At 45.8% G+C, this 27,757-nt stretch overlaps 1 protein-coding gene across 1 annotated transcript in view; it reads left to right on the forward strand.

Annotated features, from left to right (window-relative positions):
• The window catches only part of lrrk2 (leucine-rich repeat kinase 2), a 55,481-nt gene extending 29,008 nt beyond the window's left edge, over positions 1-26,473 (forward strand). Inside the window, exons 21-42 of the mRNA XM_057329624.1 lie at positions 8,052-8,158; positions 8,249-8,315; positions 8,407-8,609; positions 8,703-8,953; positions 14,805-14,953; positions 15,645-15,738; positions 15,825-16,011; positions 16,097-16,278; positions 17,225-17,448; positions 17,525-17,652; positions 20,592-20,810; positions 21,225-21,426; positions 21,645-21,733; positions 21,817-22,004; positions 22,086-22,240; positions 22,382-22,528; positions 23,509-23,700; positions 23,817-23,963; positions 24,066-24,178; positions 25,703-25,893; positions 25,986-26,146; positions 26,230-26,473. Coding sequence (XP_057185607.1) covers positions 8,052-8,158; positions 8,249-8,315; positions 8,407-8,609; positions 8,703-8,953; positions 14,805-14,953; positions 15,645-15,738; positions 15,825-16,011; positions 16,097-16,278; positions 17,225-17,448; positions 17,525-17,652; positions 20,592-20,810; positions 21,225-21,426; positions 21,645-21,733; positions 21,817-22,004; positions 22,086-22,240; positions 22,382-22,528; positions 23,509-23,700; positions 23,817-23,963; positions 24,066-24,178; positions 25,703-25,893; positions 25,986-26,146; positions 26,230-26,426 — 3,593 coding nt within the window. The 3' untranslated portion in view covers positions 26,427-26,473. The remainder of the gene's footprint in view (positions 1-8,051; positions 8,159-8,248; positions 8,316-8,406; positions 8,610-8,702; positions 8,954-14,804; positions 14,954-15,644; positions 15,739-15,824; positions 16,012-16,096; positions 16,279-17,224; positions 17,449-17,524; positions 17,653-20,591; positions 20,811-21,224; positions 21,427-21,644; positions 21,734-21,816; positions 22,005-22,085; positions 22,241-22,381; positions 22,529-23,508; positions 23,701-23,816; positions 23,964-24,065; positions 24,179-25,702; positions 25,894-25,985; positions 26,147-26,229) is intronic.
• Positions 26,474-27,757: the final 1,284 nt, after the last annotated feature.

A 27,757-nucleotide genomic window follows, 5' to 3' on the forward strand; every position in this document is an offset into this window, starting at 1 on the left:
CGAGGATGCCCCGAAACTTGGGCGGGTTTCTGGCGAACTGGATCGCGTAGCCGAGACGGATCGTCCTTCTCAGCCACCGTGATGGTGTGGGAAGCTCAAGCCAAGCTCCCAGGGACCGTGACAGGGGGACTAAGGGAACGATCTGCTTCATCGACCCCCCGGGGGGTGGTTCGATGGCTGGCAGTGCTGGTCTCTCGCCGGGGGGCCCCCTGGAAGAAGACTGGCTCTGCTGGTTTGCCTGCCTGGCGATGCAGGTCCCCGCACCGTCGATTTGAGAGTGCTGAGGGCTGCAAAATACATTCAATGCTGCGCCTCACCAAGACGCAACGTCGAGTGGCCGAACACCGTCTGACAGAGCGTGAGAGCGGCTGTGAAGAACACCCAGGGAGATAGGAAACTCTTTTCGTGAAAAAGTGGGCGCTAGGCCCCCGTGGGGACCTAGCTGATGTTGGAACGGGGCAGAAACCGTCCCGGATCAACCATCCAGCGATGATATGGCTGCAAACGGGCCCGATGGTGTTAACCTCCCTGGGGTCTTCCTGTCAGGGTCGCTTCTTCCTTGAAGGTTGCTGACGGGGTGGTGGTCTCCCCTTCGACGCCCTTTTCCGGGGTGCCGCCTGGGTAGGGAGCGCTGGAACCGGAGCTGGCTTCGAAGAGGGCCGGGGCTGCTGGGGAGCAGAGGCCGCATGGGAACTCGAAGGCCTACGGGCGGCCGAGTCCCGGCGGGGTAGGATATGGCTAATCGCCTCCGTCTGCTTTTTCACTGTCGAGAACTGCTGAGCGAAGTCCTCGACAGTGTCACCAAACAGCCTACCCTGCGCAATGGGCGCGTCGAGAAAGCAGACTTTCTCGGCGTCGCTCATCTGCGCAAGGTTGAGCCAGAGATGCCTCTCCTGGACCACCATGGTGGATATCGCCCGACCCAGGGCCTGCGCGGTCACCTTGGTCACCCTTAGAGCGAGGTCGGTGGCGGTGCGGAGTTCCTGCATTAACCCCGGGTCGGTCTTACCCTCGTGGATCTCTTTCAACGCCTTGGCCTGATGGACCTGCAGGATGGCCATGGCGTGGAGAGAGGAGGCAGCTTGGCCCGCGGCAGTGTAGGCCTTCGACACCAGCGATGCCAAGGTCCTACATGCCTTGGACGGGAGTTTCGGTCGACCTCTCCAGGTGGACTCCGCCTGTCCCCCCTTGGGGGGGAGCTGCAGAGAGTCGTTGGGATCGGATGCCAATAATTCGCTCTCCGATGCTGCGATGGACATCTCATCATCATCACGCATCGTGTCCGAATGCGTGAAGGAGGATGCTGACGGTGTGGCACCGCCAGCTAGGGAACGATGAGGCGAGCGAGACGGGGTGCGAGCGGTCTGCGAGCACTTGGCTGACGGATTAGCGCTCGCAGAAACCCCCATATCACCCTCGCTGCTCGCCTTGGCGAACGGAATGGCCTTAGCCATCCTCGTCACAGCCCGGGAAGCCTGCGAGGTGGTGGCTGGTTCTCGGGAGAAGACAGCCACCCGTGACCGCAACGTCTCTATGACCATCTGCCCGCAGTGCGGGCAAGATGAGTCCACGAAGGCTGCCTCAGCGTGTTGGACCCCCAAACACCTGATACAGACATCGTGCTTGTCCCCTTCCTCGATGAGGACACCGCACCCATGAGAACAGCGGGACATGCCGCGCTGGAGAAATTAGCTCTTTTAGAATGCAGACGGTGAGTCACCGTCTGCAGCTCGAACACCTCTGGAACCGCCGAGACGCCCAGGGGAAGTCGCTGCAGGAAGGGACAGTCCGCTGCACCATGTCGTAGAACCGGCAAGTAGAATTTTTTTGCTAAGTAGCAAGAGTCGATCTTCATCAGCGAAGGCTCCGAAGAACAAAAGGTGAATGAATGATGCACGCCGTCTCCCTTTTATACCCGGATGTCCGGAGAGGAGTCCGGCATGCAAATTTCATTTGCTAATTTTCATTGGCCTTTTCTAAGTAGTCGGAAGCGATTGGTTCTCAGGGACGAACCCCATCTGTCGGTTCGACACAACGTCAAGAGACCAACAGAAAGGGAACTGTAATTTTGCAACTGAATATGAAAAACGTCTTGGTTACGGATCTAACCTCAGTTCCCTGATGGAGGGAACGAGACGTTGTGTCGAACCGACAGATTGGGCTTCGTCTTGAGAACCTATCATCTTCTGTGTATTTTGAAAAGGTCAATGAAAATTGGCGAATGAAATTTGCATGCCGGACTCCTCCCCGGATGTTTGGGTTTAAGAGGGAAGCCGGCGTGCTCATTCATTCACCGTTTGGTCTGAGGAGCCTGAGAGCATCCCCCCGACCGCTGCGGCAGGCGGCCAGTGTTGTGGCATAAAGGACACAATGTCTCGTTCCCTCCATCAGGGAACTGAGGTTACATCCGTAATCAAGACGTTCCCTTTCTGTCGGTCTCTCGACGTTGTGTAGAACCGACAGATTGGGGTTCCTATGGAAGACGCCACAGCGCTGAGCAGCGTCACAATCTCTAGCGGAGCGACGTTGACTGGCCTGGGCGAGTCAGACGTAGGCGCTAACGCAAAATTGTGATCGTCCAGTGGAGAGGTAGGGGGTCCCAGAGCTTTTGTGAAATGATGGGAAGCCCCTGCCTCCGGCCGTCACGGGCGGAGGCCTTAGTTCTCTAACCAGCGAGAAGCCGCCCGGCACCGTAAGGGCCACTGGGTAAGCATTATCCCCCCTGGGGGAAAAACGCTGCTGAGACAACTAGCTACCGTAGGGAGGAATTAGTGGTGACACCACATGGTCTCACCATCAGGGGAGAACTCATGGGAAAATGTGCGGACTGCAGGAGTTAACCGCAAGGTGGGAGTCCACCTAGGGAGGTCATGGGTTGCCGAGGTGGGAACCATTCATGAGGATACATCAGACGGAACAGCCCACGGAGGGGAGGTTACCACGTCTGGAGCACTAGGTCCGGTTAGAGCTATGTGGGAGATAACTCAACTGTTCCCCGGCCTAAGGGGGCAGGGCTGCTCTGCCCAGCCTGCCCCGAGGAAGGTACTAGTGATGGATAAAATGCCTGTTCTTTACCCAGTGGGGGAAAGAGGGGAGGCGTAATAACCGCTGATCCCCCTAGAGGAAGGGGGAAGGGCTTTCACAGGCGTACGCCCGACCGGCTGCCGGTCCTACACAATGCCCTGCAGGACACTGGCTGACACTGGTTCCGCGCGTAGGTATTAGAACCTCACAGAGTTGTTGGGCATAGCCCAAACCGCAGCTCTGCAGATGTCTGCCAGAGAGGCGCCCTGAGCCAGTGCCCATGAGGAGTGTGCCTCACTCCCAACGGGCAGGGGCGAATTGAGATCGGTATGCCATAACGACGGCATCCACGATCCAGTGCGCCAGCCTCTGTTTGGAGACAGCCCTCCCTTCTGCTGACCTCCGAAACTGACAAAGAGCTGCTCAGAGCTTCTGGGCTCTGCGTGCAGTCCAAGTAGAGGCGCAGTGCGTGTACTGGACACAACACGGATAGGTTGGGTCTTCCTCCCCGGTGGGGAGCGCCTGCAGGTTCACCACCTGGTCTCTCGGGAGAGTGGTGGGATCTTTGGGCACGTAGCCGGGGCGGGGTCTCAAGATAACGTGAGAATCCCCGGGCCCGAGTTCTAGGCAATCTGTGGACACGGAGGGTGCTTGCAGGTCCCCTACCCTCTTGGAGGTGAGCGCAATCAGGAGAGCCGTCTTTATCGAGAGTGAGAAAGAGCGGCAGCTCCAAGAGGCTCGAACGGGGCGGGGCCTCTTGAGGCCCGCCACCTAAGTTGCAAGAGGGTACGGAGCGCGGATAAGGTGGTCGCCTTCTCGCGCCCCTTAAGAACCTAATGACCAGGTTGTGCCGTCCCAGAGGCTACCCAGCAACTGGGTCATGATGAGCGGCCGTTGCGGCTACATACACTCCCAGTGTGGAGGGGGAGAGGTTACTCCCCAGTCTCTCTTGAGGAAGAGACAGCCCGTTCCCGATCGAGCAACTCCGCGGGTCTTCTCGCTGAGAAGAGCACCAGGACGAGAAGAGGCACCACTTATGGGCGTATAGCCGCCCAGTGGCCGAGGCCCTAGCCTGAGTGACGTACCAACCAGACCGGGGGTGGGTCACGTCCAGGACGTCCTGTCCAGACATGGAGTCCAGGTTCTGCCTGGGATGCCGTAACGTGCCCCTTCCCTTGGGGAAGCAGGATCTTCGCCAGGGGGAGCGGCCAGGGGTGGGAGTTGTTGTCAGAGCCTTAGCTCCGAGAACCAAGTCCTGGTTAGGCCAATGGGGCGTAACTAGTACCACTTGATGCTCCTCTTCCCTGGCCTTGCACAGGACCTGTGCAATGAGGCTCACTGGGGGGAAGGCGTACTTCCGCTTGTCCCGCGGCCAGATGTGCGCAAGGGCATCCGTGCCGAGGGGTGCCTCGGTCAGGGAGTACCAAGCGGACAATGGGTGGAGTCTGGGGAGGCAAACAGGACCACCTGTGCCTGGCCGAACTGCTCCCAAATGAGCTGGACTGCGCAGGGATGGAGTCGCCACTCTCCGCGAGGCGTCAACTGACGAGAGAGCGCATCGGCTGTCTGGTTCAGGACGCCTGGGATGTGTGTGACTCGCAGGGAGCTGATCACCTGCTGACTCCAAAGAAGGAGGCGTCAGGCGAGTCGTGTTAGCTGCCATGAGCGAATGCCACCCTGACGATAGATATACGCCACGGCAGTTGTGCTGTCCGACCGGACCAGCACGTGCTTGTCAATGCACAAGAGGTAGTAGCCTCCTCAGTGCAAGTAGCACAGCCAACAACTCTAGGCAGTTGATATGCCAACGCAGGCGGGGGCCCATCCACCGCCCCGACACCGCATGCCCGTTGCACACGGCACCACCAACCCTGCAGGGAGGCATCCATCGTCACCACGACGTGCCTGGCCCCTGCCCTAAGGGGACCCTTGTCTGCAACAAGGTCATGGGAGACCAAGGGGTTAGGGTGCGTCGGCAGAAAAGCGTGATGACCCTACACCTGCTGCCGGTGTGCCACGCTCTCCAAGGAACTTGACTTTGTAGCCAGTGTTGGAGCGGTCGTATGTGTATCTACCCGAGGGGGACCACCCCCGCCGAGGATGCCACATATCCCAGAAGCCTCTGAAATTGTTTCAGGGGGACTGCTGACTGCCTGAGAGCTTCAGGCAGTTCAACACTGATCGGGCGCGCTCTGTAGTCAGTCGCAATGCCTCCGGGAGGCCGCGTGGGCGCGGGCTTCCTCGTCGCGGGTCTCGCGCCCCCCGACGGGCGGGGGGTGAGTGGGGCCGCTCATGAGGACAGAGTCGAGTTCTATACCGAGAAAGTGGATGCTCTGCACCGGGGAGAGCTTGCTCTTCTCAGTTGACCTGTAGCCCCAACCAATCTAGGTGCCGGAGCACCAGGTCCCTGTGTGTACACAACAGATCTCGAGAGTGCGCCAAGCTGAGCCAGTGAAATCGAGACATGAAAGTACGCGTCCTTCAGGTCGATTGCCATGAACCAGTCCTGACACCTGACGGACATCAGGATGCGCTTCTGCGTGATCATCCTGAAAGGCAACTTGGGTAGGTGCCTGTTCAGAACACACAGATCCAAGATAGGGCGCAGCCCCCTGCCTTTCTTGGGGACAATGAAGTACGGGCTGCAACACCCGTTGAACATCTCGGCTGGTGGACGGGCTCGATCGCTCCCTTCGCCAGAAGGGTGGCGACCTCGGCCCAAAGTACGGGAGCATCCTAGCCTCTGACTGAGGTAAATACGATGCCCTGAACTTGGGCGGGCGACTGGATCGCGTAGCCGAGACGGATCGTCTTCCCTAGTCAGCCTGACAGTCTGGGAACCCGGCCAGGCTCCCAGAACTGTGACAGGGGGACTAAAGGTTCGATCTTCTTCATCGTCCCCCCGTGGAGTGGTTCGATGGCTAGCAGTACGGATTCCATGCCGGGGGAAGTCCCCTGGTGCCGAGGGTGGGAGCGGCTGTGATAACCCAGAAAGAGAGGAGACTCTCTTTTGAGAGTAAGTGGGCGCTAGCCCCCCGGAGGGGGCCAGCAGATGGTGAGACGGGGCAGGATCCGTCCCTATCCGATTTCCCAGCGATGTTCGGGGTCGGGTCCAATGGTAGCCTCAATCTCCCCGAGGTCTTCCCATGAGGGCGACTTCTGCCGCTGCTGATGGGGCGATGGTCTCCTCTTCGCTGTCTCCTCCAGGGGGGTGCCTGAGTGGGGGGGGGGCGCCAGAACTGGAGGGCATTGAAGAGGACCAGGGCTGCTGGGAAGCAGACGGTGCACGGGACTCGATGGCCGAGGCAGCCGAGTCGCGGCACGGGAGGACTGCTTCTTTACTGTCGAGAACTGCGGCTCGACAGTAACACCAACCAGCCCCCTCCTTGCGAGATGGGTGCATCGAGAAAGCGGACCTTCTCGGCGTACTCATCTACGCAAGGTTCGGCCAGAGGAGTTTCTCATGGACCATAAGTGTGGACATCATCCGACCCAGGGCCCACGTGGCGGCACGGAGTTCCTGCGTTAGTGCTGGGTCGGTCTTACCCCCATGGAGCTCTCTCAACGCCCTGGCATGGCAGGAGCCATAGCGTGGAGAGAGGAGACAGCTTGGTCCACAGCAATGTAAGCTCTCGACACCAGAGATGTCGAGACCGCACATGCTTTGGACGGGAGTCTAGGTCAAGCCCCCCCCAGGTACGGGCACGGGTACACCACGGCGGCACACTCCACCTGGGGGACATCGACGTATCCTCTAGCTGTCTCAACCTCAAGGGAAGAGAGGGTGACAGAACTTTGTTTGCCGTGAAATGTGCCGGAAAGGGGGCGTTTCCAGGTCTTACTAAATTCCTCATGCACTTCCGATAAACACGGCACTGGGGGCGGACGCAGCTTGGAGCCGCGCTCAGACCCAAGGCGCCATGTAGCCAGCTGCGAGCACTGGGAGAGGCAGTGCGTGCACTGCAACCCAACACTCACGGCGGCCCGGGAAAACATTGCTAACATTTCGACACCAGCTTCTTCCTGGGCTCGACCCCCCGAGGGAGGAAGCCCAAGGAATCGTCGGATGGCAGTACATCACCCCACGATGCTGCAAGACCTCATCTTCACGCATCATGTCCGAATACGTGATTGAGGAGTAAGACGGTGAGACCGTCTCCTGGGGGACGATCAGACGAGCGAGACGAGGTGCGAAAGGTCTGTGAGCCAGCGGCTGGCGGATTATCGCTCACAGTAATCCTCATATCACCCTCGCTGCTAGCCGTAGCGGACGGCAGGGCCGTAGTCCTGCCTGCCACGGAACGGGGAGCAAACGAGGTGGTGGCTGAGTCCCGTGGGAACACAGCCACCCGTGACGCAACGTCTGAATCGTCACCGCCTGCAGTGCGGGCAGGACGCATCCACAACGTCTGCCCCAGTGTACTGGAAGCAGGCATTGTGTCCGTCCCCCTCCTCGATGAGTGTGTTGCACCCATGAGAACAGCGGGACAAGCCACGCTGGAGAAATTTGCTCTTTTAGAAAAGGAAATTTGCTCGAACACCTCCGGAACTGCCGAGACGCCCAGGGGAGAGTCACTGCAGGAAGGGACCGTCCGCAGCACCACGTCGTAGATTCCAGCAGAATATTGATCACTGAAGATCGCTGTGTCGCTCATCAGATGCACAGGCTCTGAAGAACAAACGGTGAATGAATGAGCACGCCGGCTTCCCTCTTATACCCGGGCATCCGGGGAGGAGTCCGGCATGCAAATTTCATTCGCCAATTTTCATTGGCCTTTTCAAAATACTCAGGAGATGATAGGTTCTCAAGACGAACCCCAATCTGTCAGTTCGACACAATGTTGAGAGACCGACAGAAAGGGAACTCTGTAGTAGTATTTATTTAACATATCAATCAAGAGATACAATTCTGTAAAATCCTCATGTATATATTTAAAGTACAATCTTTAATTGTAATATGAGCTGATCTCCATGAGGAACACATGAGCATCTCATGTAGAGATTGACACATGCTGTTTCATTGGTAGGGAGTGATGGACCTCCAAATGGATCGTTGATTTACAGCGATTCACCAGAGCTGAGCAGAAACACTTCTTGGAGACGACACAGTGGACGTAAACGTGCCAGTTCAGAGGTAACATAACAAACAGACACACTTCAGTTGAGCTGTGAGCTCAGGTTTATACAATGAGGTAATCTGACCTGATTCTGCATATTTTCACAGAGATGCCACAGAGACTCTGAACCAAGCGCCTCTCTGAGGTTTGGCTGGAACTCTCACAACACGCGAGGTGCAATTTACAAACCCTTAAACATGTTAACTAATGCTACTGATTTCACCAGACTACGATTAATGTGACATCTGTTCTGCTAACCGTACAGGGTCGATTGACAGCCCATCTCCTTCTGGTGTTCCTCTGGGCATTGATAAGGAACCCATCCATCTGCTGGATCTATCGGGGAACGAGTTGGACAATCTGTCTTGTTTAATGGATGAGAGCTCTGTCAAACAGCAGATCGAGAACCTCTTTCGACTCGATTTGAGTAGCAACTACCTGTCAGAGTTTCCCAGCTCTCTTTGTCAGGTCTCTTTGTCTACTAGCCAAATTTACAACACAATTTTGACAAAATTGTTGTGTGTAATTCATTCAACCTTACCAAACCTCTTTTTTTTGTAGAGTTTAAGAAGTTTGACCCGACTTGATCTCCAGTGTAACAAATTGCAATCACTTCCTGCCGAACTTCTGGCTCTTCCCGCTCTGAGCATGCTCAATGTATCCCGCAATCTCATTGGTCCTCTTCTGCTACTGGACCCAACTGTGCAATGTCCAACCCTACGCCAATTAAACCTGTCATTCAATCTGATCACAGTCTTCCCTTTCCAACTGGGTCAGGCCATGAATAAACTAGAGGAGCTCTCACTGGAAGGGTATGTTTGGAGATTTAGTTCATTCTAGAGGTCTTAAAGGGATACTTCACCCAAAAATGAAAATTCTGTCATCATTTACTCACCTTCGAGTTGTTCCAAATCTGTATTTATTTCTTTGTTCTGATGAACACAGAGAAATATATTTGGAAGAATGCTTATAACCGAACACATTTAATATAATTATTTTTGTTTTGTTTTTTTGAACACAACTCAACTCAACTTTATTTATACAGCGCTTTTTACAATTTTCATTGTTACAAAGCAGCTGTACATGAGACATATTGACTATAAGCAAAACAATTAAAGTTATACCTGTAAAAACAAGAAAAAGGTGAAAACACAGAAGACAGACATACCCACATACAAAACACTCCACACACACAATATGCACATGTACTAACACACATAGACATAGACACACACACGGACGTGCAGACACACGGACGCGCAGACACGCGGACACGCACGCACACACACACACACACACACAGACAAGCACGCACACACACAGACACGCATGCACAGTGAAAGCACACATTTAAGTTAAAGGAGAGAGAAACACAGGTCAAATATTAAACAGACTATAAATTCCTATATGCAATATTAATTAAGTAAAACTTTAAAATTCTAAAGCAGCCTCCCCGGCCAGGCAAATAGTGCAAAACAGTATGCAAACGGTGGCGAGGAACCCAAAACTCTAATCGAGAAAAAAAACCTCAGGAGAACCCAGGCCCAACCAGGGGATTCCAGTTCCCCTCTGGCAAAAGCTGCTGCCTCTGCACAAGCTCGACAGTGCTTGCACAACAAGGCTAAATAAAATAAATAAACTTACTAATAAGGTAAATTATAGTTTTAAGATTATCATTAATAATCTAATAGCATTTGAAATTTTGTAGTGAAGACGTGTCAAGTCACCGCGTCCTTCTTTATCCAGCTCTATCATCTCAGCTCTTGTCAGGTCGCCGCTTTCCATTCTCTGCTCTACCATCAGGTCTGGCCATGAACTGCATCCTGCTCGCTGTAGTAACCTTGGAACAATGAGACAAGACTGGCTGAGAGTAGAGTACTGTTCTGCACTCTTTGATGCAACAAGTACATCAGTTGTGTTTCTGGTTCCGGTTTATCTAACTAATGCAGCCTAAACCCTAAGAGGATTTATATTATGGAAGTGTAGTGTATGCAAGATTAAAAAGATGCGTCTTTAGTCCAGATTTAAACTGACAGAGTGTGTCTGCCTCCCGGACAGTGCAGGGAAGACTATTCCAAAGTTTAGGCGCTAGATAGGAAAAGGATCTACCACCTGCACTCGATTTTGAAATTCTAGGTATTACCAACTGACAGGACACCTGAGAGCGTAATGCACATGAAGGACTGTAATACAAAAAGAGTTAAATCAAGTACTGAGGAGCTAAACCATGTAGGGCTTTATAGGTAATAAGCAAGATTTTAAAGTTAATGCGATGCTTTGTAGGTAACCAGTGCAAGGTTGACAGAACCGGCTATGTTCATACTTTTTTGTACGTGTAAGAACTCGAGCTGCCGCGTTTTGGACCAATTGGAGTTTTTGTAATAAGCCTGCAGGGCAACCACCTAACAGTACATTACAGTAATCTAGTCTTGATGTCATGAATGCATGAATTAACTTCTCTTCATCTGACATTGACAGCATATGACGTAGTTTAGATATATTCTTAAAATGGAAAAACACAATTTTACAGGTGTTGCGACGTGGCTCTCAAATGACAGATTACTATCGAATAGAACGCCAAGATTCTTAGCTGACGACGAAGGTTTTATGGAACATCAATCAATAATTGAGCAGTATTCTTGGTTGTTACGTATGGCGGTTTTCGGTCCAATAAGTAACACTTCTGTTTTGTCCGAGTTCAGTAATAAAAAGTTGGTACTCATCCAGTTTTTTATATCGACTATGCATTCCATTATTCGATGGAACTGCTGTGTTTCATGAGGCTTCGAGGAAATATAAAGTTGAGTATCATCAGCATAACAGTGAAAGCTAACTCCGTGTCGCTTTATTATATCTCCTAGAGGTAGCATGTATAATGCGAAGAGCAGAGGCCCTAAGACTGAGCCCTGTGGTGCACCGTACTGGACTTGCGATTTGCGTGACACCTCATTGTTTATTGCTACAAATTGAAAACGGTCGGATAAATAAGATTTAAACCATTTCAAAGCTATTCCCATAATGCCGACGTAATTTTCGAGTCTATGTAGGAGTGTGCTGTGGTCAGTGGTGTTGAATGCAGCACTAAGATCTAGCAGCACCAGTAACGAGATAAAACCTCGGTCAGACGCCAATAGCAGATCATTTGTAACTCTGATCTCTGATCATAGCACTCTCTGTACTGTGACATGCTCTAAATCCAGACTGGAATTGTTCATTGATGTCATTCCTTTGGAGGAAGGAGCATAATTGAGTTGAAACTACTTTTTCCAGAACTTTAGATATGAAAGGTAGATTCGATATAGGCCTGTAGTTCCCTAGTTCTCTAGGGTCGAGTTGGGTTTTTTTGACAATGGGCCTTATAACAGCCACCTTATATGCTTTAGGCACATGTCCTAATGTCAGAGATGAGTTAATAATACTAAGAAGAGGATCTATAATTTCTGGGAGCATCTCTTTCAGTAGATTTGTAGGTATAGGGTCTAGCATGCATGTTGTTGATTTAGATGATCTATTGATTTTAGACTAAATAATTGCAATTTCTCCTTAGGGGCGCTGTAGTTAGTTTGTTCAGCGGGTTTCACTTCTGGTTGCATTGTTATATTTTTTTCTCTAATATCTTGGATTTTATTTGTGAAGTAGTTCATAAATTCATCACTGTTATGCTGATATCCAGAATCTGAAGTCGCTGACAATTTTTTTTTTAATTTAGCCACTGTGTTAAATAAAAACCTAGGGTTGTGCTGGTTTTCTTCTACTAGTGATGAAAAGTAGGCAGATCTAGACTTTTTTAGGGCTTTCCTGTATTTTCGAATACTATCCTTCCATGCTGTACGAAATACCTCTAATTTAGTTTTCTTAAAGATGCTGTCCATTTTTCGGGCCGCTTCTTTAGAGCCTGAGTGTGTTCATTATACCACGGTGTTGGGCTGCCATTTTTAATCTTCTTTAAACGTAGAGGAGCAACTGTGTCTAGCGTTTCCGAGAAGGTGGAGTTAAAATTTTCAATGGTAATGTCAAGATCTTCAACGCTATTTCTCATGCTAGAGATTTGAGACAATTCAGGCAGATTATCGAGAAACGCATCTTTGGTAGTTGAAGTTATTGTTCTACTATATTTGTAACGAGGAGTTTTATTTGCAGCCATAGGCCAGTGAAGCAAACATAATACCAGATAATGATCCGAAATGTCTTCACTCTGCTGAAGGACTTTAACGTCGTCCACATTTATACTGTAAGACAGTATTAAATCTAAAGTATGATTACGAAGGTGAGTGGGTCCTGACACATGTTGACTAACGCCCATGGAGTTAAGTGTCTATGAAAGCCATTCCTAAGGCATCTGTATCGTTATCTACATGGATGTTAAAGTCACCAACGACAAGGAGTCTATCTGCGGCCAGTACTAGTTCTGATAAGAACCCACCAAATTCTTTAATAAAATCTGTGTGGTGGCCTGGAGGCCTATATACAATAGCCAGAATAAATTAAATAAATGTTTTATCCTTAGTATTAGGTGTTGTTACATGAAGTACCATGACTTCAAAAGAATTGTATTTAGAGATAGACTTCTGGGAAATGCTAAAAGAGTTCTTGTAAAGTGCTGCGACACCTCCCGCTATGGGGAGACAGAACCCAAGCGCAGGCAGGTGAAGGGTTAAATAATAAACTTTTAATAACAAAGACAAAACAAAACCCACAATGGGGGCAAAACAGGGCTACTTAATAATAAAACATGTGGACAGCATGAACAAACACAGCAAATACAATGCAACGACACAGGACTGGGAATACACGGGATTTATAAAGGGGAAAACTAACGAAGGATAATAGGACAGGGATAGTGACGGGCAGGTGACAAGACTTAACATTAAAAGGAAACTTGCGGGAAGATGATTGGGACAGGTGAGGGAGATGAAACACTAACGGAGAAACAAGGGGGCGGAGTAAAATGAAAGACAGGTGGACACGTGGCGAAATGTCACAACAAACCGCCACGTGTCTTCACACAAGAAAAAACATATACACACAAGACATGGTACTGTCATGACCCTGTCCAGAAGACACGAAAACTCGGAATAGGAAAGACAGGACCCTGACACCCCTCTGCCTTTTAGACGAGGCTCATGTTTATAATAATAATCTTGGGGGACAGATTCATTTAAAGTAACATAATCATCTGGTTTTAGCCATGTTTCTGTCAAACAGAGCATGTCTATTTATGATCTGTTATCATATCGTTGATCAAAGTGCTTTATTAGCGAGAGATATAATATTTAGCAATCCGAGTCGTAACAGTTGATTATCTGTATTTTGTTCATGTTTAATTTGTTTAACATTTATTAAATTACTTTCAAGAGCTTTACACATTATTTTATGTTTGCTAATCCGAGGGACAGACACAGTCTCTATTTTGTGATGTTTGGGAGAAGGGATTATTGCATGTTGTACATTTTGCATATTCTGCGACGTGAGACGGCAAGCAGACAGTTGGTTAAGCCATACTGTCTGCTCCCTGACCTGGGCCCCAGTGAGTCAAGCTTTAGCATTATTAAGACTTTTTGCCATATTTCTAGACAGGAGGTAAGCCCGAGCCCAGGAGGGATGGAGACCATCTCGTTTCAACAGGTCAGGTCTGCCCTCAAAACTCGTCCAGTTATTTATAAAAACAATATCATTCTGCAGGCACCACTCAGACAACCAGCCATTTAGTGATGATAATCTGCTATAAATCTCATCACCACGATAAGCAGTGAGGGGGCCAGAGAATATTACAGTGTCTGACATCATGCTTGCGAGCTCACACACCTCTTTAATATTATATTTTGTGATCTCCGATTGACGGAGTCGAACATCATTTGTGCCGACGTGAATAACAATCTTACTGAATTTACGATTAGCCTTAGCCAGCACATTTAAATTGATGTCAGGCGCTCTGGCTCCCGGTAAACATTTGACTATGGTGGCTGGTGCCTCTATGTTAACGTTCCGAACAATAGAATCACCGATAACTAGGGCACTTTCAGCAGGTTTCTCAGTCGGTGCGTCACTAAGCGGGGCAAACCTGTTCGAGACTGTAATTGGAACGGTTGAGAGATGTTTTGTCCTGCGACTACGCCGTCTCACCGTCACGAAGTTTCCCAGCTGCGGTGGATTTTCAACCATAACCCAGCTGTGTGTGCTAACGTTGCTCGCATCCAAAGTGTTTTCTATGGTCCTTACACTCTTACTATCCTCAGATAAAGATTGGATGTGAGACTCTAATTCTAAGATCTTCTCTGTCAGCCTAACTATTTCCCTGCATTTATCGCATATAAAACCCTCGCAAGCTGACAGAGAGGACAAAAGAAGACATTTTGAAGAATGTAGGACAACAAACAGTTCTGGGGCACTTTTGACTGGCACTGTATTTTTTCCTACTATGGAAGTCAATGGAGGGCAAAATCTGTCTTGTTATAAGCATTCTTCCAAAAATCTTTCTCTGTGTTCATCAGAACAAAGAAATTCATACAGATTTGGAACAACTCGAAGGTGAGTAAATGATGACAGAATTTTCATTTTTGTGTTAAGTATCCCTTTAAAAGTTTCTTTGATTTGATTGGGGTGTAAATGACAGTATGTAATTAGCAATTCAAATGTTAACAGTAATTTAACTTTGTCTTTCAGAAATCAAATATCAGAACTGTCTCTACCTCTCTCTCTGGCTGAACTGAAAGTTTTAGACGTCAGTAAAAATAAAGTTACAGTGGTTTCAGAAGATTTCCTCACGGAATGTCTCAAGATGGAGAATTTTAATGCTTCAGTTAACCAAATCAGTAAGTGTCTACGACTACGTAATGGTAATAGTTCACTAAAAAATCAAGTTTCATTGGACATGCGCCTGGTCCAAAGTTAACGTTCTATGTTTGGTTATAATATAATTTTTTAAACATATTTAATTTATATTAATACTCATTTATATTAATAATTGATTGTATATTAATTGTAATAAATTACTTTAAAACTACTCAACAGTTATAGATTCCTTGCAGAGATCTACCGGAAATTAAGTTTGGGCCTTATAACTTTTATGTTGGTCCCGCTAAAACCGTCTATAGTTTATTATAGTTTTGTTTTCAGTTTTAATATAGTTTTATTAACATTTTAAATTGGCTTTTATTTTTTTATTTATAGTTTTCATGTTAATTTTTGTTTATTTTTTTTAGCAATTTTGTCATTTTATATTTTTTATATTGCAATACACATTTAATTTATTTTACTTTCAGTTTTTGTTTAGTTTTTTATTCATTTTTATTCTTAATCTTCATCTTATTTCATTTTAGTCTTCATCTTTCACTTAATTGCTGAGGCAAAATTCCTCATTTTCGTTTAGTTCAAGTTTTTCAAAAAAATATTTAGGCTATTTTAGATGGGTGAACTATTCCTTTTGAAGTCATTTAGTACTATAATAATGATAAGTCTGCAAAACATGTTTGTACACTAACTGTAATTAACTTTTTGGTACAGGTTCGTTGTTGCACCTTCCTTCCAAAATAACTACTATTAAATTAGCCCAGAACAGTTTTACAAGCATTCCTGAAGTCATTACCAACCTACAATTGTAAGTGCTTTTTTGGTTATATTGTAGATTAAGTTCATTTTATGAATCAAACAGTTTTCAATTCATCCGGTCTTCTCTGTGGTCAGTTTGCGTTCAGTGGACATGAGAAATAACAGCATCAGGGTTCTGTCGGGTCCAGCTGTTTGGGCCAGTGTGAATCTGAGAGAGCTGATGTTCAGTCAAAATCACATCTCTGTGCTGGACCTCAGCGGCCCCGTCTACAAATGGGCCCGACTGGAGAAACTCCATCTGAGCACCAACAGAATCACTGAGGTACAGTGATTCTAATCAACTAAACACTGCATGTGGTACATCATTTTCAGAATTAATGATGGATTTGTGTTGTGTGCTTTTTCAGATTCCTCCTCAGATCGGTCTCCTGGAGGACCTTACGTCTCTGGATGTGAGTCAGAATAAAGGTTTGCGCACTTTTCCGGATGAGATGGGAAAACTGGTGCGTTTGTGGGATCTGCCGCTGGACGGCCTGCAGCTCCAGATGGACCTCAAACACATCGGCTGCAAAACCAAAGACATTATCAGGTCTGGAGTATACAGTATATACTGCCTTTTTTACTTTTGGTTTCTTTGCTTCTCTCTTGGTGTGAAAATACTTTTTGTCTGATTTTTGTGTGATAACTGTTTCATTTTTAATGCAAATAGGTTTTAAAAATATTTTGTAAAATTGTACTGTATAGACTATATTTACTGTATCAAGTTTTAGGGGTGTAACAATACCATTCAACACTATACACAATAAAACGCACACTACTGGGTTCACTTTATGATCACAATAAACAAAATGTAAAAATGGCAGATTTATTTAAAAAACATTAACAATTTTCAATAACATTATTTTTGTTGTTGTACATACAACTTGTTATAGAATTGTCAACATTCAAGGTTTAATTGAACCTCCTGTATGTAAACTAATAAAAATGTAATAGGTTTGTCATAAAAATAAAACTCATTATTACATATAAATAATGTACATTATTTGTATTAATGTATATATATATATATATATATATATATATATACAGTATATATATAAAATATAACAAACAAATAAAATATATATATATAAAAATGACAAACTGAATAAAAGTGAAAGAAATTAGATAAAAAGATAAATGTTAAAAGCAATAAAAGCACACAAAACAAACATTAAAACAGCATATACTGAATATTGATGCAAGTCATGTGTTGACAACCCAACCAACAGGGTTAAACAAACTTCATATCGTAAAAATATTGTAATAACTCTATGATGCATATCGTAATTTTTATGTATAGGGATATATTGTGTCACCCATACACCCCTATTGCGTTTAATTTTTTTCGCTTTATTTAAATCATAAAATTGGACACGAATATTATTTCTTATTGAAAGACTTGCAGCCTCATTCATTGTATGTATTTCAGTGTGTCTATGTTCAGTTATTTTCCTGTAATTCCAGTATGGTTTGCGTGCTGTGGTTTCTCACAGGTTCCTGCAGCAGCGTCTGAAGAAGGCCGTGCCATATTACCGCATGAAGCTGATGGTGGTGGGCACCCCCTGCAGTGGGAAAACCTCTCTGATCCAACAGCTCATGAGACTCAAACGCTCACAGTTGAAGTCCCATCCACAAACGGCGGGCATCAGCGTCAGTGACTGGACCATGAGAAACAAAGACAGGAGGATCATGCTGCTGAACGTGTGGGAGTTCTCAGGTTAATATTACCTACACAAAACAAAACATTATGAGGATCACTGAACACATGATAGATTCATGTGTTTGTGGTGCAGGTGGTGAGGAGTGCAGCGGATGTCACCCTCATTTCATGAGCTCTAGAGCTTTGTATCTGGTGCTGTATGACCTCAGTAAAGGACCGAGTGAGATAGATGTCATCAAACCATGGCTCTTTAACATTAAAGTAAGTTTGACGTCCGTCTCATGCTGTCAGGCATAGAATGCCTTTATAATATTTTGCAATGTTGAGGTTTTATTATAATAAATCAACCCAACATAGTATTTTATTGATTGTACGGTATTACAGTTTACGTTTTGGCCAATGTGTGTCTCTGTGTCTGTGTGTGTTGGTGCGTGTGCGTGTTGTGTGTGTGGAGTGTTTTGTGTGTGGGTGTGTCTGTCTTCTGTGTTTTCAACCTTTTCTTGTTTTTGCAGGTACAACTTTGATTGTTTTGCTTGTAGTCAATGTGTCTCATGTACAGCTGCTTTGTAACAATGAAAATTGTAAAAGCGCTATATAAATAAAGTTGAGTTGAGTTGAGTTCAATGTTTTTATTTTTCTGAAGAAATTTCTTTAAACGTCTTTTGATTGGATTGATCCATAATGAAACAACCGATAATGCACTGCACAACAGAAATGTTATGAACTTGATACACTCAAAACAACTTGTCAAAAATGAAAGACATCATAAAACTAGCGTTTGCCGAATTAAAGGGGTCGTATTACACGGCTAAAACGAATATTATCGTTTGTTTTAGCTGTAATGCAATGTGTATTAGGGCTGTCACGATTATTAAATAATCGTCTCATCGCAATGGTTTCAGATCATCGCAATCATTGCACATTTCTATAGAAAACACAAGGGGGAGCTGCAGTGATATACACTCACCTAAAGGATTATTAGGAACACCTGTTCAATTTCTCATTAATGCAATTATCTAATCAACCAATCACATGGCAGTTGCTTCAATGCATTTAGGGGTGTGGTCCTGGTCAAGACAATCTCCTGAACTCCAAACTGAATGTCAGAATGGGAAAGAAAGGTGATTTAAGCAATTTTGAGCGTGGCATGGTTGTTGGTGCCAGACGGGCCGGTCTGAGTATTTCACAATCTGCTCAGTTACTGGGATTTTCACGCACAACCATTTCTAGGGTTTACAAAGAATGGTGTGAAAAGGGAAAAACATCCAGTATGCGGCAGTCCTGTGGGCGAAAATGCCTTGTTGATGCTAGAGGTCAGAGGAGAATGGGCCGACTGATTCAAGCTGATAGAAGAGCAACTTTGACTGAAATAACCACTCGTTACAACCGAGGTATGCAGCAAAGCATTTGTGAAGCCACAACACGCACAACCTTGAGGCAGATGGGCTACAACAGCAGAAGACCCCACCGGGTACCACTCATCTCCACTACAAATAGGAAAAAGAGGCTACAATTTGCACGAGCTCACCAAAATTGGACAGTTGAAGACTGGAAAAATGTTGCCTGGTCTGATGAGTCTCGATTTCTGTTGAGACATTCAAATGGTAGAGTCAGAATTTGGCGTAAACAGAATGAGAACATGGATCCATCATGCCTTGTTACCACTGTGCAGGCTGGTGGTGGTGGTGTAATGGTGTGGGGGATGTTTTCTTGGCACACTTTAGGCCCCTTAGTGCCAATTGGGCATCGTTTAAATGCCACGGCCTACCTGAGCATTGTTTCTGACCATGTCCATCCCTTTATGACCACCATGTACCCATCCTCTAATGGCTACTTCCAGCAGGATAATGCACCATGTCACAAAGCTCGAATCATTTCAAATTGGTTTCTTGAACATGACAATGAGTTCACTGTACTAGAATGGCCCCCACAGTCACCAGATCTCAACCCGATAGAACATCTTTGGGATGTGGTGGAACGGGAGCTTCGTGCCCTGGATGTGCATCCCACAAATCTCCATCAACTGCAAGATGCTATCCTATCAATATGGGCCAACATTTCTAAAGAATGCTTTCAGCACCTTGTTGAATCAATGCCACGTAGAATTAAGGCAGTTCTGAAGGCGAAAGGGGGTCAAACACCGTATTAGTATGGTGTTCCTAATAATCCTTTAGGTGAGTGTATGTATATATATATATTGTAACTAAAGTATGATAATACTGGTAAAATGTACCAACAGTCATTTAAAAAAAACTTTAAAGCATGTACCATAAAAAAGCTGTAGTACAATTTAATATTATTTAAACTAATCTCAATGTGTAAACCAGCCTACCACAATTTCATTAACATAGAAGTAACATTTTATTATGGTCTTGCAAGTGAGAAAAAAACAGACTTAACTTTTCTATGACTGATAGCATTTTAATGGTGGCTTAAATTCACATCTGATCAAACTCGTTTTACATGTATTTGGCGGCTGTATTATTGACATGTATTATAGACCTTAAATATATGATGACCCCATTTTTTAAGAGAAAATAAAACATAGTCTTATATTCAGAACAATGTGGTTGTTTCAAAGCCGAATCAAAAATGTATGAGAATTAAATGCCAAAGCCCTAAAATAGACAATTAATCGTCATAATCGCAATGATTTATTAGACAATTAATCGTCAGCCAAATTTTATAATCGTGACAGCCCTAATGTGTATGTACGATTTAAGGTTCAAAAACGCTGTATTTTCCACATGCCGTGCATGTTTGTATTTCCTCTTTGCTCCGCCTCTCTGAAACGCGCAGATTTTTAACAAAGCTCATCGCTCTGAAAAGCGAGGTGTGCTATGATTGGCCAGTTAACCAGTGCGTAGTGATTGGTCGAATATTGCAAGCGTGTGACGGAAATGTAACGCCTCTTACCATATTTGCAACATCAGGTTCCAAAGCAGTTGTACTGACAGGTACACCCACCTTACTTCCGTTTACATTTAGGCGGTCTTAGTCAAATCATACCACGAACTGACGTAGATTTGTGGGGGTGTGGTAACACCAGGCATTTCAGGCAGGTCTGGGTGAGCATTCGCTTTTAGATTGAATGCATCTTTTGTTCCGTCACTTTCATTTTTGCAAAACACGTTTTTGCGCCATATGACCCCTTTAATTAAAGTATTTCAGTTCTTGTTCTGTGTGTGTTTTTCTGTCAGGCTGTAGCTGGACAGTCTCCTGTGATTGTAGTCGGTACTCATGCAGATGTTTGTGAAGAGCGCCACCTGCAGGACTGTGTGTTAAAGCTGCGTGAGGAGCTGCTGTCTCAGCCGGGTTTTCCAGTGATTAGAGAGAATCACATGCTGTGCGCCTGTGAAGAGTCCGAGTCTATCAGAAGATTACGCAAAGCCATCTACAAAGAGCTCATTGGATTTAAGGTATTAAATTGATTTCGAAGAACGTCGGTAACCAAACAACATTGGCCCTCATTGAAATCCATTGTATGAACACAAAGACATTTCTCAAAATATCTTCTTTTGTGTTCCAGAAGAAAGAGCCATGTACAGGTTTTGAATGACATGAGGGTGAATAAATGATGACAGAATTTTTTGTAGACCATTCGGGTATTTCTCTCCTACTGTTTTTTTGCATACTGAGGTTTCGGACATACTTTTCATGACTCATACTCATTTTCGCCTACTATAGTATGGAAGTAGGCGATTTCAGACGCAGCGCATGATTCACTCAAATTCTAAATGGATAAAATGAAGTCCCTCACCACATTATTTCCTGCTGAATATTCAGTTTCATTCAGAAATCTCACAGAGTCTTGTCTGTGGTGTGCTCGGCAGATACAGGGTCAGCCGGTGATGGGTCAGTTGATTCCAGACTGTTATGTGGAGTTGGAGAGGAGAGTTTTGCAGGAGAGGACTCGTGTTCCAGCTGAATTCCCGGTGCTCAGACACAGAAGACTGCTGGAGCTCATACAGGAGACGCAACTGCAACTGGAGGAGGGAGAGCTACCACACGCTGTCCACTTCCTCAGCGAGGCCGGTAAGAGAGAAACACCTGTGCTTATTTCTTATGATTCTACATCGACTTTTAACGAAAGGTCCTGGGTTCAAATCCCGACGAGTCCCCACTTTTATGTGTCCCAAACGAGCCCACTTTGAACAAGACTCGGACCCGGATCATTTGAGTTTGGAAAGCTCTTTGCCATTTTACATGAAATATGCGGCAGACTGTCAGACCCTGAACTCTTTTGTCTCCAGGTGTTCTTCTGCACTTTGACGATCCAGCGTTGCAGTTAAAGGACCTGTACTTCATTGACCCACAATGGCTTTGCAACATTATCTCACAGGTAACACAAACACACACATGGCTCTGCTTTCTTAAAACATTCGCACCAGTAATTTTCTTGATATTTCTTTTCTCACTTGACAGACGCTGACCCTGAAGAGCCCGGGTCATTGGGAGAGCCCTAGAGGTGTGGTTCAGCGCTCCACCTTGGTGAAGTTTCTGGACAAAAGCCCATGTTTCCCTCGTGCCCACCTCTCTCACTACTTCAAACTGCTGGAGAAGTTCCAGATCGCACTGCCCTTCGGAGATGATCAGTTACTTGTACCCAGCAGGTTACAACGTTTTTGTTGTTGATATTAAAATAACGTTAAAAGATTTGTATTGTTATAAAGTTGTGTTTGGTGTTTTCTCAGCCTCTCAGATCACAAGCCAGTGATCGAACTTCCTCACTGTGAGAAGTCAGAGGTCATCGTTCGGCTTTATGAGATGCCATACATTCCCATGGGTTTCTGGTCAAGACAGATCAGCCATCTGCTGGAGGTGTCCTCATTCATGCTGTATGGAAGAGGTAACTGACCACCTAAAGTTTTTCTTGAGGTCAGCTGGTAGATCGTGCTACTAACAACAGTGAAGTTCAATCCCCAGTGAACAGACTGTTAGATGTTAAGCAGTTGCTTTCTGAGTTCACATCTTTATGTGTGTCCTTTAGAGAAAGCATTGAGGCCAAATCGGATCTACTGGAGGACGGGCATCTATCTGAGCTGGTCTGCTGAGGCTTACTGTCTTGTGGAGGCCTCGTCGCTGGAGGAGAACCCGGCTAGCTTTATTAAGATAACTGTCCCTTGCTCTCGCAAAGGTGAGAGACACGTGAGGTGTCTTAGTGTTTGCTTTGGACTGTACCAATTTTTACAGTGACGTGAATGATATTTATAGAGGTAATGATGTGGTTGTGGTGATGACGTGATTGTGATGTGACATGGTGATTAGCAAGTTGCGATTGTCTATTATCTTGACGTTTATCAGAGTGAAACAGCTTCTGAAATGAGGAACAAAAATAAAGGGGGTTCTTGGTTTCGTTTGTCGGGAACTGGTTGTACGTTGGAAATTATGCGCTAACAAAATAGAGGCTGATTTGAATCATTTCAGTGACATGTTGCTGGAGGGGAGGGCAGAACCGAGTCCCTGACAGACCCTGATGTTATAGTGGCGTGATAATGATACAGGTGTTACGGTGATGATAATGATTGCCGATTTTGATGTAACAATGATGATATTATAGTGGTTCTGATGATGATGGTGGTAGCTGTGATATGATTGTGGAGGTGGTGGTGATGATGATGGAGGTGGTGTGATATGATTGTGGTAATGATGATGATGGCGGTTATTTTGATAGGATGATCATAAATGTAATGTCATAATGATGTGATGGAGGTGGTTTTGGTGATGTGTCGGTAATGATGCCATTTGTGAAGGTGAGGATTTTGATGTGAAAGTGTTGGAGGTGATGCAATAGCACTGATGATGATTCTGGTTGTCATGTGATTGTGGTTATTATGATGGCGATAATTATGGTGATGTAATGGTAATGGTTTTGATCATGGAGGTGATGCTATACTGTTGGTGGTGATGTGATTGTGTTTTTGTAATGTGATTCTGATGGAGAGAATATTTTAGTGGTGCTGGTGATATGATTGTGCTGATGAAGATGGAGGTGCTAATGGTGATATGATTATGGTTAAAAATGTGGTTGTGATATGATGGTGGTCCAGTGATGGTGATTATTTTAATGTGAGGATCATGGTGGTTTTAATGAGAAAGACTCTGCTCTGTATGTAGGTTGTGTGTTGCTGGGACAGGTGGTGGATCACATTGATTCTATTTTGGAGGAGTGGTTTCCTGGTCTCCTCGCCACCGATGTTCTCGGTGCTGGAGAAACTCTGCTGAAGAAATGGGCTTTGTACAGCTTTAGTGATGAAGAAAGCTACCGGAAGATCCTGCTGGAAGATCTACTGTCCAGTATTGATACAGGTCTCTGTCCATTCCGTCTCATATTCTACAACACGACACATTTTCATAACCAGTTCTTGGTCTGTAATCGCTGGTCATCTGTTGAGTGGCTGTTTGTCTGGTTTCTTGTCGTTAAGATGGTTTGCTGGTGAACCCAGATGACCCCAGTTGTACTGTGCCCATATCTCAGATCTCTCCAGATCTGGTACTGAGTGACCAGCCTTCCAGCATCATACTGGACCCAGAAGAGCTGGAGATAGAGCTCTCTGCAGAGTATCTGCTGGGTTAGTACAGCCATACATCACATCTCAATAAACCAGACACAGAAAAGAGGAATGCGTGGATGAAAACGGAATCATAATGTAAAATGTATTTGTTTAATGAAGGTGATGGAGGTTTTGGGTCTGTATATAAAGCTGTGTACAAGAATGAAGAGGTTGCTGTGAAGATATTTAACAAACATGCTTCTGCACTTTATGTTCACCGGCTGGTACGACAGGTGAGTCGCTTTCTACTAGCATTAATATACTTGATTTTGCTGAGGATAGAAATAACCAGGGCAAATTATTCCCACATTTCTCCAGCGATGTCTTCAACCAATTCCAGTGTCACACATTTTATGCCATTCCAAAAGTAATGAACATTATTTTTTAAATATTGCACGAAAACATAAAAAAGTCACACTTTTTTGGGTTATGAATAAAACACAGAGTCAGCTGAAGTCATTTGACTTAGACCCACGTAAGGTTAAATATCCTGCAATTTGACACATTATTTCTATATTTGTCTGAAGTTAAATGTCCAGTGTGTAGTTTTTGGGAGGATCTATTGACAGAAATGCAATATAATATACATAACTATGTCTTTAGAAGTCTATAAAAACCTTACCAGAATGAGCTATTCAGTGTTTAGGATTTTGTGAAACTGTGGCGCTTGATGACGTCACACGCTAAGTAACATATTTGTGACGTCATCACATAGTTTTAATACTGTGTTCAAGACACCTCGAAGTGGGATGTTTCCCACCACAAACGCGAAAGTAACGTTTGGATTTACTAACATTAAAAGTGTTTAGTAACATTAATGTTACTAATAATTTAGTAGCATTAAAACATTATAAGTATCTTTTAGTATTAAAAGAGCACCGTTCCTTGAATTATTTCTGGCTTGAAGTGGGAATTATCAAATTTTCCGAGAGTGCGTGAAGGCAGCAAAAGATGCAACTTCAGACCCGTTTCAATTTACTCTCTGAACATTACATACAGCTTATTGCCTAATAAAGCCGTTGTCATTTACATATTTTCTGTTTCTGTTGTCAGTTCTGTTTTATAACCAAGACACATCGTCTGATAAAATCCCCACACACACCTTAAAGAGCGGAAGCCATGGCATTAGCATTAGCCGTTACATTTTTTGGGTAAAGGTTGTAGACTTTTTTAGCGTCTTTGGCTTCTCCCTGCCGTCAGCCGCTCATTCACAGAAGCGTTTCCTGCATCAGGGAAGCGAGACCTCGCGCAACCGGAGCAGTACTGATGACATTTTCCCATTGAAAGAACGGTTTATCCAAAAAGACGCTAGGTTTGTTGTTATTTGCGTCTTCTGAACAAAAGCCACTAAAGGGGTCGGAAAAGTCTCTAAATCTAGTGAAAGAGTTGCAAACTTAGCAACAATGGCCAGACAAATTATGAATGAATGGGAAACAGTGCGGCACTGTAGTCATGGCAGGGAGGATTTTTGGCGTGGTGGCCCGGAAACACTGCTATTTCTATCTACATACAACTCGGGTCCCCTTACATGGAATTCACCATGTTGTGTTTCTACAGTAGCCCTAAACGGACAAACTGCTCCACAGAGCACATTTCGTAAATACATTATCTCCTTCAGCAAAGAAGCAAAAATGCAATGACATCTTAGGTCTGTGCAGCCGCCATAGTGCTTTGAAAGGGTGGAGTGCAATTCGCAACCTCACCGCTAGATGCCGCTAAAATCTCCACATTGCTCCTTTAACATTGTTTATGTGCAGGAACTGACAGTGCTCGGGAGACTGCGTCACCCCAGCCTGGTCGGGCTGTCGGCCACCGGGTGTAACCCATATATCCTGGTGATGGAACTGGCACCATGTGGATCTCTGGACTCGCTGTTCGAGCGTGAAAACAGCAGCCTTAGCCACAAACTCCAGCACAGGATAGCACTGCATGTGGCGGATGGCCTTAGGTGGGTATATAACGGTATATAAACTACATAAAGCAAAAACACAGTTACCTTTTACTTTTATTAAATTATTATTCCCTGCTTTGTCCACACAGATATTTGCACTCCTCCATGATTATCTACCGGGATCTGAAGCCGCACAACATTCTCCTGTTTAACCTGAAGACAGACTGCGAGGTCATCGCAAAGATCACCGATTATGGCATAGCACAGTACTGTTGCAGCATGGGCGTCCGCGGCTCGGAAGGAACGCCAGGTCCCTGTTACATTCACTGTGATTTACTATAATCCAGGCTGTTTGTTTATTGTACGCTTATTTTGAATCTTCACCGCTCTCAGGCTTCAGAGCACCTGAAGTGGCTCGAGGAAACGTCATCTATAACGTCCAGGCGGATGTGTACTCGTTTGGTCTGCTGATGTATGATCTTTTGACTCACGGCGAGCGGATATCAGATGGGATGAAGTTTCCCAGTGAATTTGATGAGGTGGCTGTGCAGGGAAAGCTTCCAGGTGATGTGCCGAGTTTCTTCTTTTAGGTTTGCATGTCAATATAAGACTTCACGCTCTAATCTTGTAGTGTGTGATTTATTTAAAGCGACAGTTCACCCAAAAATAGAAAGTAATTATTTACTCACCTTTGAGTTGTTCCAAATCTGTATAAATTTCTTTGAATGTAGAATGTAGGACAGCAAACAGTGCTGGGGCACTTTAGACTACTATTGTTATCTTTCTTACTATGGTAGTCAATGGGGTCCCAGAACTGTTTGGTTTTAAGCATTCGTCCAAATATCTTTCTCTGTTTTCAACCAAAGAAAGAAATGTATACAGATTTGGAACAACTAGAGAGTAATTCATGACAGAATTTTTATTTTTGGGTGAAGTATCCCTTTAAAGCTGTTGAGTCTCTGCATAATTTAGTATGTATAAAAAAACTACTGTAACTTCTATTGCTGTAACAACTTAGTGATATTTGGCGTCAGTTTATCAAGAACTTGTGATTTTGTTCCCTTTCTGTCGGTCTCTCGACGTTGTGTCGAACCGACAGAATGGGGTTTGTCTTGAGAACCTATCATCTTCTGAGTATTTAGAAAAGGCCAATGAAAATTGGCGGATGAAATTTGCATGCCGGGCTCCTCCCCGGATGTCCGGGTATAAGAGGGAAGCCGGCGTGCTCATTCATTCACCTTTTGTTCTTCAGAGCCTACGCATCTGGTGAGCTTCTCTACGATCTGGGTGATCATTCTTTCTGCTGGAATCTACGACGTGGACAGCGGACGGTCCCTTCCTGCAGTGACTCTCCCCTGGGCGTCTCGGCAGTTCCGGAGGTGTTCGAGCAAATTTCCTTTTCTAAAAGAGCAAATTTCTCCAGCGTGGCTTGTCCCGCTGTTCTCATGGGTGCAACACACTCATCGAGGAGGGGGACGGACACAATGCCTGCTTCCAGTACGCTGGGGCAGACGTTGTGGATACGTCCTGCCCGCACTGCGGGCGGTGACGATTCAGACGTTGCGTCACAGGTGGCTGTGTTCCCACGGGACTCAGCCACCACCTCGTTTGCTCCCCGTTCCGTGGCGGCAGGACTACGGCCCTGCCGTCCGCTATGGCAAGCAGCGAGGGTGAGATGAGGATTACTGTGAGCGATAATCCGCCAGCCACGGCTCACGGACCGTTCACACCTCGTTTCGCTCGTCTGACCGTTCCCCAAAAAAGACGGTCCGCCGTCTTATTCCTCAATCACGTATTCGGACACGATGCGTGATGATGAGAGGTCTCTTGCAGCATCGGGGGGTGACGTACTGCCATCCGACTCCGACGATTCTTCGGGCTCCCTCCCTCGGGGGGTCGAGCCCAGGAAAAAGCGGATGTC

Source organism: Triplophysa rosa, linkage group LG3 (assembly GCF_024868665.1).
Source record: "Triplophysa rosa linkage group LG3, Trosa_1v2, whole genome shotgun sequence".
Taxonomy (NCBI): Eukaryota; Metazoa; Chordata; class Actinopteri; order Cypriniformes; family Nemacheilidae; genus Triplophysa; species Triplophysa rosa.